The sequence below is a fragment of the Pygoscelis adeliae genome, unplaced genomic scaffold, assembly GCF_000699105.1.
Source record: "Pygoscelis adeliae isolate BGI_AS28 unplaced genomic scaffold, ASM69910v1 Scaffold628, whole genome shotgun sequence".
Taxonomy (NCBI): Eukaryota; Metazoa; Chordata; class Aves; order Sphenisciformes; family Spheniscidae; genus Pygoscelis; species Pygoscelis adeliae.
In genome coordinates, this window is record NW_008825408.1 from 457,109 (window position 1) to 474,255 (window position 17,147).

Here is a 17,147-nt window from a genome sequence, read left to right on the forward strand (position 1 = left end):
GAAACTTTTACAAATAGCCGTTTGCTTTCCGAGGGTCTTTTGTAAGCCCAGGTGAGCAGACCGTTCTTCTTTGACCTATTCTGCCTCACCACTATCTCACAGGAGTTTGCTGGTGAAGGTCTGAGGACACTCGTGGTGGCCTATAAAAACCTGGATGAAGATTACTTTCAGGACTGGATCAAGCGTCACCATGAAGCAAGCACTGCCTTGGAAGGACGGGAAGATAAATTGTCAGAGTTATATGAAGAGATTGAAAAAGACCTAATGGTTGGTGTTTCAGGGAATCTGGGCCAAGCTCTGGGGGAGGCAGCGAGGATGGTGGTTTGTCAATAAACAGCTCAGTATGACTTCAGTAAACATTGCTCTGCAAACAGCTCAGTGGGTTGTGTGATGGGAGCGGATAGGAATACGGCAGTCCTGGGTTTTCACTGGCATCTCCGTCAGGAGCCCATAACTGGGGTGTCAGCCACCAGTGCAGGGGAATGGTTTTATTTTAACTCACGTGGGTGTTGGAGTAGCTTTCTCGTGATGAAGTGACAAACCAGAGCCTAAGGGAGATGATGTGGACACAAATATTTCATAGCTATCCTTTGTATGTGCAAATGGCTGATCTATTTATTTTCCTGTCTTTGAAATAGCAGGCAGTAAATAATCCCCAATGCCCCTCCATTTCAGAGAGCGTCTTCTTTGTTCTTGCAGCCCTGGGCAGGATGGGGAGGCGATGTCCATGAACATGTTTGTGTCAATTTGAAATAGGGCCAAACTGTGATCTTCAAGTCATTCTTCTCTCCCTGAGTGTTGTTACAGCTTTTTGAATGCTCGGGGGGGTCTGCCTGTGTTTTAGAGCTGTGAATAATGAATAAAAAGGATGTGTGGGATCTGAGGGGAAGCAATTCAGCTTTTGCACTCGCAGCAGTGCTTTTCTGAAGTCTCGGAAATTCTGGGAGCCGCACTGTTGCTCCTTCCATTAGCTGTACGCTCAGGATGCCACAGGGCCTGGGAAGAAGCAAGTGTGAACCGAGGAGAAGCTGACTTCTGGAAGTTGCATAGTCCATGGGGCAGAGCCTACTGCCCTTCTGGGTCTCAACAGAGGAGCGGAAAACGCTGATCCTCCAGTCCAGAGGACTGTGTGACTGGCATTGTGCAAATGCTCTGTGGGCCGCGTTCGAAGCAGGAAAGTCATGGAGATTTAGGAAGTTAAGGGGCCAGCTGCTTTGCAAGAAAGGGTTATGAAGCTCATGGCCTGAGTAGAGAAAAGGTCATGGGCTCACAGCAGGAAGAAGTGTGGCTCAGAAGAAAACACTGTTTACACAAAACCCTTCTCTGTACTCTGTACAGGAGTGACTTTACTTCCCGAAGGTGCTGTGGGAAGAACAGAGGGTGGGTGTAGGAAAGCCTGGCTTGTGACAGAGAGTGGGTGTGACAGCCAGAGTCAGCAAGGAAGTAGATGGGTCTTGTGGAGGTGTAGAGGACTGCCAGGTATCATAGTCCGGTTGATGGGCAAGAGCAGAAGTCCCTGTGTGTGGCAGGCTCCTGCTAGGAGCCCTTTTAGTGGGAGTAAGGATATAAGGACACAAGGGGGTGGAACATGGTTAGATTCACAGAATAGTAGTAAAAATAGTATTTATCATTGATTGACCTAAAAACTAAGGAAGATCCACAGTCAGGAAGGCATCACGAGTGTCCCTCCAGCTGCTCTTACACCAGGTCATGGGCAGACAGGCAAAGGTCTGTCAACAATACTATCGTGCCTTTCTGCAGCTCCAGAAAGACAATGGCTGTGGGGAATGCAAGCCCCTCTTCCTGGGCACTTTTGACATCAGTGTCCATCTTTGGGCTTCCAGCTCAGACTCAGGCTGCCAAGGACGAGCAGGTGCTCCCAGGAGGTGGCTTTGTATGCTACAAGCATTTAAGCTCTCGCTCGCTGGACCAGGGACTACTGCTGTAAAATGTGGACTGTGCAGTTTTGAGGACCCTATAGAGAAGTTCTGTCAGAGCTGTTGTCTACATTGATAACACTCATAGCTGATGAATGGTGAACATCCCAGGAAGTCAAAAGGGATCTTGGGCTTAAAGCCAACCTCTGAATTTAGTCTCCCAACAGGAGGAGGTAGGTGGTAGCAGATGCTGTCTAAACCTGAGGTAGCAGTGAAACCTTCATGTCCCTTTGATGATAGGTTAAAGCCACCAAGTATCTCCAAAATGCAGAAAAAGCAGTAACTTTAAAATAACCAACGTTTGTGTCCTAAGCAGTCTGTGGTTTAGCTGTGTGACAGTGTGGAGCAGGGGTGATGACAGGTCTGTTATGGGCTCAAGAAGATGTTTAGCAGCCATATGACAGCTGCAGTACAATATAGCTGGGACCAAGCTCCACACTAGAGGATGCATATGGAGGTTTGGGGACATGGATCCACAGCTGTCTTTGTCCCTCAGGTAAAGCTCTATCTGCTGTGAAGGCGACACGTGGAAGTACACAGACCTGTAGGTCTGCAAACCTGTTGGCAAATCATTTCATGGATGATCTATCTGAGCCTGGGAGATTAGAGACTAGAACATTTGCAGGATCAGGGCTCTATTCTGTACAGTAAAGTTGCTGAGGAAGAATGAAAATCAGTACAACCTTATTCCTGGATTTCATTTGTGTTTGCTTGAGTAATTACCTGGAGGTCTAATGCTTTCTCCTTTGCTAGCAATGGGAAGACTTACCAGTTCCCTGATGTTTTCTGTTAAGCTGCTAGGTGCCACAGCGATTGAGGACAAGTTACAAGATGGAGTCCCGCAGACAATTGAGACTCTTGCCAAAGCCAACATTAAGATATGGGTTCTCACTGGAGACAAGCAAGGTAAAGGGGCTACAGCTTTGGACGTTTCTCTTCTCTCCCACCAGTGGGATGGTTCTGCTAAGACCCATGTTCTCATTCTTTCTCCTTTGAAAACTGCACAGAAGACAAACTTAGAGGGTTTTGCTTCATTGCCAGCTAGGCAAAACTCCAGTTATCTGGAAGTAGACCAGATAACTGTAGCTAGTGCCTGTTCTTAATTCTTGTCCTGAGGCTGGAACCAGTGTGAAGGCAGCATCCTTTGCCTTTGCAGAGGTGACAGTGAGCATCCCATAGTTCCTGTCACATGCTGTAAAAAGGTGTCACTTTACTACAGTCGACCATCCTGGTGAAGAAGGTGGAAAAAATCTTGTCCTGCTTTCCAGGAACTTTAATCCTAAAGTGGATGTTGGGTCTGTTTCAGTTTGATCCTGGCATTAATGATCCAGAATAGAAACGGAGGAAACATAGGCTTTTGGAGAAAGCATTAAGTTGGAAAGAATGGTAAACAGACTCCAATGAATTCTTTTGGAGAAATAGTAACTTCACTGAAACAATGGTGTTTCAGGGAGGCCAAAAGTGTTTGCAAATAATTTCATCCAAGAAATGAGCAGAGAATTACTGAGAAAAATGAAACATTTAATTTTGTCATGTTCCAAATGTAATTGTTTTGCTTATGAAATACCAAAATACTTTTTTTTCAGAATTTTCTGAACAAAATGTCTTGATATTCTTCTTCAGAACTATGGTTTGGGGCTTTTCTGGGAGTAGGGGAGGGAAAGTCAAAAATCCTGAAAAAATTTTTTTGACTCAACATGAAATGTTTTTTTGTGGCTCCAAGTATATTGGCCAAAGGGTGTTTTAAGCTTTTTCATTTTGGTGGAATTATTTTTTTCTGTGGCCTTGTGAAGCCCAATTAGGGGAGATCTGCTGCTACATCCATCAAGGTGACTCTCCTGGCTCTCTTAAACTGTTGACTCTGAAAGGCTCAGAGCTCTTTTGAGTGAGAAAGAGAGCTTTTGTCATGTGTGTAAAAAGGCCATAGAGACGGTGGGTGAGGTTGGGGCTGCTAAGATGGGTCATCTTCCTGATTTATCTTTCCCAGAGACGGCAATGAATATTGGTTACTCCTGCAACTTGCTGAATGATGACATGGAAGATGTTTTCATTATTGAAGGCAGCACATCTGATGACGTACTTAATGAGCTGAGGTAAATGGCTGAAATATGCAGCTTCATTGCTGTGCACTGACACTATTCGTATTTTGTATTATTCCACCTTTTTCTCCTGTGGGCTTTACTTGGTGCAGTTCATTCAGAGACCTTAGATAAGGACTAGCTGGCTCCCTGGAAGATCCAGCAGCTAAACTCAATGTAGAAATCTCCTCTGAGGATAAACTCTGAAGCTTCTTGATCCAAGAGGTCAAATCTGTATAAACATATAAGAAAGCAGAGTCAGGCAGGTAATATCAGCTGACATTCTACAAGTGATCTGGAGCCACAAAGCCTTTGGCTCCAGGCTTGAGCTATGCTGTTGCTCTACTGCTATTGCCATTCATCCACATTGTGGTCGTTGGTCTGGATATGGTGCTTTTCTAGCATTATCTGGAAATCTGCCTTCCTCCCTAGCTTCCTCAGTAGACACGAGTTCTTAGGTACAGATGGAAGTCCTTTTCTCGTGAAATAGGTGGTTGCCAGACAATATGTACAGAAAATTGGTATGCCCTTTGGGATACTGCCCTTCATGACACTCAGATGATTTGTTTGACTTTAAAGCAGCACAAGTTTAGCACACACTTGTTAAGCATGTGGATGATCTGCACAAACAGCAGTGGCTAAACTATGCATGTTGTTGTAGGGATACAGGGAAAATTGAACTAAACTATCAAAGGGAAGCATTGATTTTTTATTTTCATGAAGTTGATTTAATAAAACATATAAATCTTTACAAGCTTTTCATTATTATTCTGGATTTTTTTAGGAATGCAAGGAAAAAGATGAAGCCAGACTCCTTTCTGGAAAGTGATGAAATCAACATTCAGTTTGAAAAATCATCAAAAAAAACAAATGTTATACCTGATGAGCAAGCAAATGGGGTGTACGGTCTCGTTATCACTGGCCACAGCCTGGTAAGGAAGGTTCAGAGTCATGTTAGGGCTGAGTTCTCTGAAGAACTTAATGTGATAGGGACATACTGGAAGTCTGAAAATGCTTTAAAAATTTAGCTCTAGAGGAATGGATTTTTTTTTTCACCTAATTGAAGATTAAGTTCAGTGGTTATCTGAGACATCAAAGGTGATGGGCGAGGTTTCAGAAGGCTGAACAGGGAAGAGTTGGCCCTGATGTTAGGCAAACGAGAGGGGTAGAGTAGCTGGATCAATTTTCATTTCCAGAGAGATACTAGAAAAATAATCAGGCAGTTTCTAGATGCAGCAAGAAGATAACATCAGACATGGGTTTCAAGTATGCCAAGAACATATTCTACTAAATATATCTGATAACAGATACATTTAACAGATGGGATATATGTCTTATAACTTAATTAATAAATTGTTTGATGCTCTCTTCCATGATGTTCTTCCAATCAAACTGAAGTAATACAGTCTAGATGAAATTGTTAAGTGACAGATGCAAGACTGCTTGGAAAGTATGGCTCTTAAGGGCTCACTGTTGATCTAAAACAACAGTTAAGGGGCATCTGCAGGGGGCTATCCCACATCTATTTGATATTCAGCGTTTGCATTAACTGCTTAAAAAAAGAGCAGATAACACCAGGCTGGGATAAACTGCAGGCCTGATGAAGTTCAAGATTAGACTTGGAAACAGTTTTAACAAATTGGAGAAATACTTGGGAAAAATGGAGAATGCAATTCAGTAAGAACAAATGCGTTGTTCTGCACTTTCACATAATCAACCACACACATACAAAATCAGAGATATGTATGTAAGAACATCATCTGTAAGAATTGTGAAGAAAACCTCCTGCTTCATTTGGCATCAGTAAAGTCTTAGCTGAAATAATTCAACTTATTCGGGCCATTTTCTTTGAGAAAATGCAGACCAACTAGAGGGAGTACAAAGAAAACTGTAAGAGCAGTCATGCATGATCTGGAAAGCACAGGGGAAAACAGAGAGAGACAGGATTTCTGAGCCTGGAGAATACTGATCAGTCTTGGTAATACCCTTCAGATAATAACAGGTAAACAAAGTAATGGCATTAAACTGAGATAAGAGAGTTTTGGGTGAAATGTCTTCCTGGTGAGAATAGTGAAGCACTGAAATAGATTTTCCACCCTTGGAAATTTTTCAGAACAGGTTAGAGAAAAAAACAGTGTAGAAACTTTTCAACCTTTCTGGGAGGAAGGCTTAGTCTAGATCGGGTTTATTTGTCTATTGTATTTTGCTTTCCCAGATTGCAGGGGAAGCAAATAGGTAGACGTGAAAAGAGCTGGGAGGCGCTGCCTTTCAGAGACAAGATGCTTCTGTTTCCTGTTGCTACCTCTTTTGATGGCAGTCCAGCAAATTTAACTCCTAGCTTTATACCAGCCCAGCAAATTACTATTAAAAAAATCTCATCTTGCTCCATTTTTGGCTTGTGTGCCATGTATACAGACCCTGGACTAGAGGGGACACTTTCAGGCAGTGTCTACATTGTCAAGTACCCTCTCTCCCTCTTTTACACTTGCTCTCTCTTTAACTCCAGGGCCTTAATCCCCTTTAAATCCCCACTGCAAAACAGGTAAAAGCTCTATCAAGTTTGGTGCATCTGCACGGGCGAATCCTCTGACATCCCAGCTGGCTGCAAGCCTCTGCCTGTTCCTACTCCATCCCTTCAGCCTACAGCACAGACTCCAAGTGCAGCGCTATAAAAGCACCACTGGCAGTGGTGACAAAGCTTTCTTTTTATTCCTGGAAAACCACATACTCACCCACACCCTGGCAAGGAGATATGTCCCAGAAATTAAAATCTGGGCTGTGTGGGAGCAGCCAGCCCACATAGCCTGCAGCAGAGTGGACACAGCCAGTCTCACCAAGGCCATGACTTTCTCCTGGGTGGGGACCACAAGGACAGTGTGGACAAAACTATATGTTATTTATTTCTGTGTACCTAGAGCTTGAACAATGGTAATAGGGCTGATACCATCCCACTCAAACACAGCATGTGTTCAGTGCCATATCCTTAGGTGCAGATAGATGGGATGGCAGCACGGGGGCTATGCACACATGTGGTCTTGCTCAAACAAAGCGAGTGAACAGAAGCACATCAGCATCTGTAATGGCATCATCATACTAGTTAATTTGTGTGCAGTACCATTAATACACTGTGTGATAACATTTTGCTAGTGCTGTGCAGCAAGGATGTTGTGGCAAAAGCCATCTCTAACTGCACTGACCGGCTGGTACTAAAGCTAAACCATGGAGAGATCTCTCTTGTTGAGCACGCCTGCCTGCCACTGACGGGAGGGAAGCGGGGGCACTGGTGACTCACAGCTCGCTCTTTCAAGAAGAAAGGATATCTGGCCTAAGGATTGTCTGCCTTACACAGAAAGGACAGTGGGTCTGTTGTAATGGCTCTGTGGAGGAGAGAGCCCCATGGATTCCTTCCACGCATGTCTACTGAGAAGAGACACCCATATAACAGAGCCAAAAAGCATGCTCTGAAAAAAATATGAAAAGCTAACACTGCTCCCTCCTCCTCACGCAGAGCTGGAGGGGTGACCAGACATCCAATTATCGCTGTGCTTCCCAAATAGAAATAACACGGCTGACTGATTTAAAAGCTCAGCACTCAGGGCAAAGTTGCCTTCTCCCTGGCTTTGTATTTTGCTTTGTCATGCCCACCTGAGCTCAGCTTTTTCCATGTTTTTCTTTAATTAAGTACTCCCAAATTGAAATCTCTTCTATTAATACCACAGATCTCCCAGAGCTTAAAAAATAAACCAAGAGGGATGAGCAGAGACTCTCTCGCATGGAGATACACACGGTTGCCTCAGGCCCAGCTGCAGCTTCATTGATTTAGTGCTCCTGTTGTTTGACACTTCTGCTGCACTGCCAGGTTACATCGGCCAGAGCAGCTGTTGTGCATATCCAGCTGTGGTGCATCCAAGGTGCAAGCTCGCAGGTGCACGCTGCGTGGCATGGTGTCGTGCCGCGTGGATGCTCCCTGCGACTGAATGGACGGATTCACTTGGGGTATCTCATACCTTCCTTCTACCAAATGGAAGAACTCGCTCAGTTCTCATTTCCTTCCCGCCGCATCCCCTTTGTCAGGCCACGAGTTGCTGCTAGTCTGGCCTGAACACCCCCTTTGCTCCTTCTTCTCAGGCTTACGCGCTGGAAGGGAATCTGGAGCTGGAACTGGTGAGAACAGCCTGCATGTGCAAAGTGGTGATCTGCTGCCGGGTGACTCCGCTGCAGAAGGCCCAGGTGGTGGAGCTGGTGAAGAAGTACAAGAAGGCTGTGACCCTGGCAATCGGAGACGGTGCCAACGATGTCAGCATGATCAAAAGTGAGTGATGGCCGACAGCCGGCATGCTCTAGCAAACCGACTCACTGATGTATTTGTTATCTATCCGAGGTGGCCTAGCAGCAGGAACACGTATCTGAGTGCCTTCTGTACCACCCTCTTTGTGGCACCAAGTGGCTGTGTCCCAAGTTTTGGCAGTTTTCTACAGAGCACTGTCACTATAGGCTACTCGTGTCTCCTGCCTTCCAGGACACACAGGAGGGCCCTTTGCTGTCCTCCCCCCACCAGGATCGCAGGACACTAAGGTTGCGCTTATTTCCTATTTCTCTGTTTCTACTTTAGAATAGACAAAAGCCCACTGGGGCTGTGAGATGTCCACCTGTGTGTCTGCATGGCCACTATCACAAGGGCAATACAAAGAACAAACAAGTTTGTTTCAGAGAGGGCCTGTCTGCAATGCAGAAAGAAAATCTTCATGCCTGTAAATAGTCTGTATAATGTTACATGATTTTTTTTTCACATTTCCATGTGGTAGGGCCATTTGTCAATTATCTCCCTTGAGTTACAAATCACGGGCTTCTAGGCCCCTTTGTCCTTGAGCATCATTCGACGCTGCATTACCTCAGTGAATTTATGAAAAAAATCCCCTAACTAGGTATAATTAAATTAAGGTTATTCAGAAGGGCCTATTGCTAATCTTCCTTGTGTTAATTTGCAAGAATTGATTAACTGGAGCCTTTTAATTGAGAAAGAAAAGGCTTAGTAGGCAGCTTCAGGGGAGATAAGTCAGGCAGTCAATAAAGAAAGGATAAGAAAAGTTGAAGTGTACATGATAATTAGAAACGAACCCACTCCCCCCACGAGAGGGTTGGGACGTTAGGGTTTTACCAATTCACTGTTCCATGGAAGCCTCTGAATCTACCCAACCTCCAGCCATCAAGATTGTTCTCCTTAGTTAAAGCTGTATAATTAGCTGTCACATTAAACTTATGTCCACGTTTAATAAACCCAAGTTACTATTAAAAAGTCGTGACTCTTCTATCTAATTATTTGATTGAACTAATAAAGCCTAGGAAATGTAAAAAGGCTACAGTCTGCCTTATAGCACTTTGTCTGAAAAACCTATAAGGGATTTGAAGATTTTGCTTGTCTGGAGCAGTATTTTAAGGCTGCTGGAAGGACATTCATGCATGTAAATACAAGTCACATGTCAATATAAATTAAAGTTATTTTTTCATAACAGCAGCTGTTATGAACAACAGCATTTATGCTGTTGGAAAACATTCAGAAAGAAAACACAAATTGTCACTGAGGGTGTAATTTCATTCAAATAATACAAGCCCAGTTACTGGAAATGTATCACCACAGCCAAAATTGCAATGCTGCTGAAAGAATTAGTGCCAAAAAAATTTTTATTTTTTTAAAAATAACTTTACACATGACTTTTTATGAAGTCTGGGAGGGAATTGTCACAGTGTCCCAGTGCAGAGAACTCATTTAAAAAATGGGGTAATCAAAACTCTCTATTATGATCAATAACCTTCTTGTTGCAGCTGCCCACATCGGGGTTGGTATCAGTGGCCAGGAGGGGATGCAGGCGGTCTTGTCCAGTGACTTCTCCTTTGCACAGTTCCGTTACCTGCAGCGCCTGCTCTTGGTCCACGGCCGGTGGTCCTACATCCGCATGTGCAAGTTCCTCAAATACTTCTTCTATAAGAATTTTGCCTTCACGTTAGTGCATTTCTGGTATGGCTTCTTCTCCGGCTTCTCAGCACAGGTAGGTCCAGCTTTTGTTTCCTCATGGTCATGTATAGCATTTTCAAGTAAAGTATCTGGAAAAATTTTGAAAGGAAATAAGCTAAGCCACCCCGCCCCCCCCTTACTGAACAGTACACAGGTCTGTCTTCTTCAGCTGTATGAGTAGAAAGCAGATGCTGCTTCCTTCATTGCGCTGCTGGTAGAGGACAGATGCCTGAAGACATTTAGGTGCATTATGGAGCACACAGGTACCTCATGGGATTTTTGAAAGTGTTCAAACTGACAACCAGCATCAAACAAGGGTACAGATTACACAGAGGCCTGGCCAGTTTGGCCCAGATCTGTGTAAGACCTATGCTTGCCCTATTAGCACATTTGAAGCAATCTGTTTAACCCCAGGTGTGCTTCAGCAGCTTGCAAGAGGAGCAAATCTCCTGCAGCAAAAAAGCTGGTGTCAGTTTAAGACAAACCAATCTCCAACCCAGCCCAGACCCTGGGAAGCGCAGAGAGCGTGCAAGTGTTAGCCCTGGGGCTGAGGGTGCAAGGGTGCAGGCAGGGCGGTTGCTGTCTGCCCCTGCCCACGGGCTGCCTGCTGCAGAGCACAGCCCTGGGGGGGGTGTCCTGCTCTGGCTGTGGCCGGCAGTGGATGCCGAGCGAACAGGGCTAGCATAACGGGATCCTTCCCCCGTGTATTCTCACAGCTTATGGTACGAACCGTTTAGGGCTGCTGAGCTTGAGTCACCTTACACTTTTGGTCTCAGTAGTGCCTTGAACCAAGATGTTCGAGCATTTAATTGCATATGCTTTTGAGGAGATGGAAAAGGCAGCCTTTTGCTAACTCCATGCTCTGTTTTTTTTCTTTAGACTGTCTATGATGAGTGGTTCATCACGCTCTACAATTTGGTATATACCTCCCTCCCGGTGCTAGGAATGAGTCTCTTCGATCAGGTACTGTTTCTATCACCGCCTGGATTTTTTTATAGGGGTTTTATCTCCGGGTGCTTTGAACTGGTTCCATGGAGCAAAAGCAGCTGACTTTTTGGCTAGCTATTGTGGTAGCCCCTAAAATAGGTTCCTGCCAGTGAGAACTGAGAGCACAAAAAAAGGATGCACCAGGGAGGAGATGGTGTACTACCCTGATTTGGCCTGTGGGTTTCAGTGTGCGGTGAGACTTTTGGGTTAGGCTGTTGACTACAGTAAAAGCTGCCATTGCAACACTCCCCTGAAGTAGTCACATCTTATTAGCTCTGTTCCTGAAGCCTGACAAGTGACTTTTTAATGACCACACAGAACAATGAATAGACTAGAACTCCGAAGCCAGGTTTTCCAGGTTCAGCCTTTCTAGTGGAAGTCTTTCTGCAGTAATTTCACATACACATTTCTACTTCATATGCTATTATTGTTCAGCAAGACATAGGAGCAATAAAGCTGCTCCTATATGCCTTTTACAAGTTAAATAAGTAGGAACTTGCTGCTCCGCAATGGTTCAGAGTGTTCAGTTCTGGACACTTAAGGGTCAGACAGCCTTGCCTGCGTGTGGACCCAGGGGAGGTATTTTCTATCCCTTAGCTTCCAGGCAACTCTCAGGAGAGCAGACCATGCAGTCTGCTAAGATGAAGTGTACCTTCATTTTTTTTGCAGCACTTGTCAGCTTTCTCTGCACAAGAAAGGTGAAATTGAACATGGAAAATGTGTCTAGGTGACCTTGGCACGTGGCACACTCGTCAGCACAACTGAGTGAATTGTGTACTAAGCCTTTTCTCATGGAAATGCATGTCACAGGGACATGGCAACCCTAAGTGGTCTTGTGTGGTCAGCTGAGTAGGTGCCAGCAGATTTGACCATCTCCTGTCTACTTTCAGGATGTGGATGATCGTTGGAGCATGCTGTTTCCTCAGCTATATGTGCCTGGCCAGCAAAACCTCTATTTTAACAAAATGGTTTTTGTCAAGTGCATGTTGCAAGGGATCTACAGTTCCCTCATTCTCTTCTTCATCCCCTATGGGGCCATGTACAATACAATGAGAAGTGATGGGAAGGCCATTGCTGACTACCAGTCCTTTGCACTGATGGCCCAGACATGCTTACTGATTGTGGTGTCTGTACAGGTAAGGCATCCCAGGTAATATTTTTAGGAATTAGTTGTTTTACGAAGGCAGCATCTGGAGGGCCACTTGGGATCTTGATAGCATTGTATTTGCTGCTGCATCTTGCATTCTTGCAACAAAAAGTCTCTTGACACCAGATTACTCTCCTCAGTTCAACAGAACAACAGATTTGTATGTTATGAAAGATCGGGGTGACAGGAAAGCAGAGTCTTTGCCTTGGGAAGTTTGCAGTCATAGCAGACAAAACAGTTAAGGCTGGGAATAGAGGAGGACTCATTCCATTTATGGGAAGGGTTTGAAGCACAGGACTGTCTGTCTGCTATCACTTAGTTATTTATAGGGTCTCAATTATGGGGCTGTTTCTGTAGCCTGGACCCGTGCATGATGCAGATGCTAGGCCTGCACTTGCTGGAAGAAACAGCTTAAGGCTTGGGTGGTACAAAATTCAGATGGTACTAGCAGGATGAGAGAAATTTCTTAAAAGAAAACCAATCAATCACACCTCCCTAGATAATAGTTTCTGTGGTCTGAGGTCTTGTAGGCTCCTTCTCCTAACTTTCAATGCTAGATCACAGCTTGGGGTGGGAACATAAGCTTGGCTCATTAGTATCCTGTCTCCAGTACTGGCCACTGGTGAATGCTTGAGAAGAGGGCAACAACAGGGCAAACGTAGTAATGCTTGCCTTGAATGGTCTCCCAGCATCCTGTGATCTGTGGCTTGGTATTTCTTGAGATTTGAATGAATAACAGTCTCAGGGGCAGGTGTACAAAGCAGAGGACAAGCTGTGTTCAGCACAGATCTGCTAAATAATTAAGGCACTGACAACAGCTGTATTGCTCCATTCTTCCAGATTGGCTTGGACACCTCTTACTGGACAGTTGTGAACCAGTTCTTCATCTGGGGCAGCCTGTCTGTTTACTTTGCTATCACCTTCACCATGTATAGTGATGGCATGTACCTGATCTTCACAGCCTCCTTTCCCTTTGTTGGTAAGCCCTGGGACAAATCTGGATTGCACTCAGCATGGGCATACTGCGGGGCTTAAATCTGTCGAGCATTTCTAGTATTGATATACTGATTGCCTTTTCTACAAGAAATGCCAGGGTATTTCTGAGGGCTGCTGGGAATGCTTGTTTTGAATCCCATCCATCCAGCTGAAGGTGTGCCACATTCACTTCCTTGCATAAGAATGCACATCCACATGCAAGCACAGGAATGGTCCTTTAAATAAACCTACTGAGCTGGCTGGAATGTTTTCTGCTGCTCTTTTATATTCCGTTTCCAGGTGTCCAATTCTTAACAGATATGTAGGAGCATTTTGTTTGCAGAAGGACGTGTGTTCTTTTGTAAATAAGTTAACATGTTGGTGTAGGAAAGCATAGAAGCACAACATCCAGTTAGACATGAGAAAAATGCCATGTGATTATGTTGAGCTTTCAGTCAGGTTAAATGGCAAATTCCCAACAAAAAAAAATCCAGAGATGACCAGGTATTTGGAGTTACTCTACATAACAGATTTCTGAACACATGCAAAAAGTGAAGGATAACGTAAAAATGAGTCTGTCTCCTGAGACTTTGATCAGGAGGAGGATGAAATCTTAGCAAAGTAATAGCATTGGTATAGCATTGTTATGAGACTCTACTTCTGAAATCCCAACGCTTTTTGTTTCAAGTCTCAGAATGGTGTATTAATCAATGCCTTTACATCTGGATGAATTGTTAAGTCAAACTTGTTCTGCCCATCTTCACTGCAATACCAAGGTGCTTGGACATTTTAGAATTATCTGAGATGCAGGTCAGTTGTTGCAATGTATCTTCCAAGCAGATGGTCACATCCACTGTAAGATGGCTTTTAGTATCAAAAATGCTGAGTGAGAGAAGACAGAGTGTCTGTTCAGTTTCCAAAGACAGGTGGTAACTCACTTGCCAGGGATATCTCTATCTGCTGCTCTGTTGGTACTACGTAGGTCAAAGTAGCCATAATGCTGAGGACCGCTTAATAAGGTCTCAGTCTGAAACTATTTTTAAGGAAAGTGTTTCTAGTCCGGACTCAGACAACTTCTTTACTTTAATTTCAGTGGAGTTGTATTACAGCAGAATTTGGCCAACTGAAAAGAAAACATTCAGCAACTTTACTGCCAACAACAGCATCATTAAGCCCTGTAATGAGGGTTTTGCAGACTGTTTGTTCTATCTTACTTTCCTTCAGTTTTGGAGAAGCCAGAAGTGAGCACTTTGGTTTCAAAGAAGGCGGCAGTGTCGCGCCAGCACATGGCAGTTGCTCTGCCAATACACCCATTAGGCTATGCTGTCTGTGCAGACACCCAGAGCGACACATGCTCCTCTCGTAAAGGGCTGTGATCCTATCATCCACTGGGCAGTCAGAGTCAGTACTCCATATGCTTCAGGAACTGGTGCTGGAAAGTAAGAAAATAGTATTCCTCCTTTTGCACTGGAGTCCTGGCAAAAGGTGAGAGGGCTGGACTGCTGCCGAAGAAGGTCTCCTGAACGTTTATATCAATCCTTTGCAGTGATTTGACTCTTTGTAAAGAGATGTGGCATTCACTCTGACATCTTTGTCTCCCTGAGTTGTTGCCGCAGTTGTGTCCGGCCGTTGCATTTTTCTTTGCTCGTCTCAGCGATACTGGTATTGCTGTCCTCTCTACAGCAGGTTGATCTCACGGTTGGACATGGTGTCTGCTTGATATTCTGGTCTGTTTGCCAAGTGCTTTGGAACCACAGAAAGTGAAAGGTTCAGGTGAATGACGGTGAGAGATGCTGCTGTTATGGTTTTAATCATGCTTTTGTTTTTCAGGTACGGCTCGAAACACCCTCAGCCAACCAAACGTGTGGCTAGCAATCTTCCTCAGCATCACCCTCTGTGTGCTGCCTGTAGTTGGCTTTCGATTCCTGAAGGCTCAGTTAAAGCCAACTCCCAGTGATAAAGTAAGGAGATACCTTATTAAACCAGAAATGCTGCTTACTACCACCTAAGCTTACTGTGGAGCCATACTGCATGGGCTTGGCATTGCTCAGAGTGTATGTCCCTGTAGGTGGAAGTGCTGCCATCCTGCCTAGTCTCTTGAGAAGGAGGACTGAATTCGGGTTTTGGCACAGTTCAAACCATCTGCAGCTGGGACCAAGACTGAGATTATTTAGATGTGGATCAGATGGCACTGGAGCGAGGAAGCCGCACTATTTTTAGGTGCAGGGTTTAAGTGCTGTGGCTCAGTGGCAAGGGAGTGGCGTGTTCCTCCTGCCCTGCTGCCGTAGAGTTTTTAGCCTGGCAGACCACAGCCCTTCACCCTCCACCCAGGCGTATGTGTTTGCTGGGGATTTTTTTTCACCTCAGAATTTACTTCATTTGTAGCCAATGGTTATAACCCCCCTCTGAAACCAGCTGCCCTCCCTTCCCCAGGAATATGAAGATGAGGCCACTAGGGCAAGGAGAGGCTGGGAGAGATGGAGTGGGCAGAGAGCACACAGCTCACTACAGCCAACGGGCCCCTCAAGAATACCGGCATAAACACAGCTACCCGGGCTGGCTTTCGAACGAGAGCATCTGCTAAATGCTGCTGCCACCTGGTGCTGCCTTCCTCTTCCTGCACTGAGCCGCAGGACACGAGTGTCTCTGAGCACAGTCCCAAGGGCATGCACCCCAGCGCTCCTCAGGGACTGCCCTGATCATCCTTGGGATGTCTGTGAAGCTCCCCAGGTGCTCCGGGACTGTTGGAGAATGAGTGAGGGGGAATTCTCAGCCCTTGCAGAGGGGGTTGGTGGGTGCTAGAGAAGACTGCTAGGTAGGGAGGTCCTCAGGACACAGAGGCAGTTCAGGTGCGTAAAAATGGGCTGAGTTTACCCTTCAGTTGAGTAGAAGTCTGATGCAGCTGTGGTCCCGAATCCCAGCCTCAAGTGCTTGGGTTGAGCATCTCTAGTGCAAAATCACTTTACTTGTCTACCTCCTCTGGGAAGCGAATTGTCGCAGGAGAGGAGTGTTTGGGTTTCCTGCTGTACGGAGATCCCCAACCAGCACTATGAGAGGAACTTACAGGCCTGATGCTTGAAGAGGCCAAGTACCTACAGCTGCCGCTGTCCCAAGCAGGAAGGACAGGGGTCCGATGGCTGGGCATTCTGCCGAGCCACTGGCACTCAGTACTGGCCTCCTGCCTTTGACAGCCCCTTTCCGAAAAGATGCCTGCCGCAGATGATCTCGGTGGCCACGTGGGAGCAGAGAGCCCACTACCTGCAAATAAAGTGCATTATTTCTTTCCCTTCTGCCAAGGAATATGAGAATTTCTTGATCACCATTCTCATCATAAAAAGCTTTTACATATCGGAGATCCCCTTCAGTAGTCTGTTTTCTAGATTAAGTAAGCCAATTTTTAAATGTTTGTTTTCTGGACTTTTGACTACTGTTGAGACGGTTTCCACATTTTGGGGTATTTGACTGAAGTGCCTAAAAGAGCTGCAGCAATACCCCGACCGAGGCATCGCAAAACTGTGAGGAACGATACACTGAAATGATCCCCTCCCATGTCACACAGATAACACTCCCATTAATGCCTTTTAGAGTAAGATTTGCTTTTCCTTTTACCAGGCTGCCACCCTGTGCTGCCTGTTCAGTTCTGGCTCTGCAACCCCTCCTGCCATCCTGTTTTGTCAATCATTTTTAGCTTTGGACCCCTGCTTGTTTCCCTTTCTTTGCTTCTCGTTTACCGTGCTTGTGAATAATGATGCACTTCCCACTTTTTCCATCTTATTTTCTGATTTTAGGTGCTGCTCAAGATCAAAGAAGCCAAAAAGAGGCCACCTCCACCCTCACCCAAGAGACGCCTGCGTCGGACCAGCACCCGCCGCTCCGGCTATGCCTTCTCCCATCAGCACGGCTTTGGAGCACTCATTATGTCTGGGAGAAACATGCGGCCAAAATCACCTTTTGCTACAACAGGAACATTTTCACCAAATAGTGACAAATATAAACACAAAGGGCTGTAA

The 17,147-nt window shown here is 45.2% G+C and overlaps 1 protein-coding gene across 1 annotated transcript in view; it reads left to right on the forward strand.

Annotated features, from left to right (window-relative positions):
* Nucleotides 1-17,147, forward strand: part of LOC103922307 (phospholipid-transporting ATPase ID-like) — a 74,856-nt gene extending 57,709 nt beyond the window's left edge. The window contains exons 18-28 of the mRNA XM_009330418.1: nucleotides 103-267; nucleotides 2,732-2,843; nucleotides 3,925-4,030; nucleotides 4,800-4,947; nucleotides 8,144-8,327; nucleotides 9,839-10,062; nucleotides 10,908-10,991; nucleotides 11,906-12,151; nucleotides 13,003-13,141; nucleotides 14,968-15,098; nucleotides 16,926-17,147. Of these exons, the coding sequence (XP_009328693.1) occupies nucleotides 103-267; nucleotides 2,732-2,843; nucleotides 3,925-4,030; nucleotides 4,800-4,947; nucleotides 8,144-8,327; nucleotides 9,839-10,062; nucleotides 10,908-10,991; nucleotides 11,906-12,151; nucleotides 13,003-13,141; nucleotides 14,968-15,098; nucleotides 16,926-17,147 (1,761 nt within the window). The remainder of the gene's footprint in view (nucleotides 1-102; nucleotides 268-2,731; nucleotides 2,844-3,924; nucleotides 4,031-4,799; nucleotides 4,948-8,143; nucleotides 8,328-9,838; nucleotides 10,063-10,907; nucleotides 10,992-11,905; nucleotides 12,152-13,002; nucleotides 13,142-14,967; nucleotides 15,099-16,925) is intronic.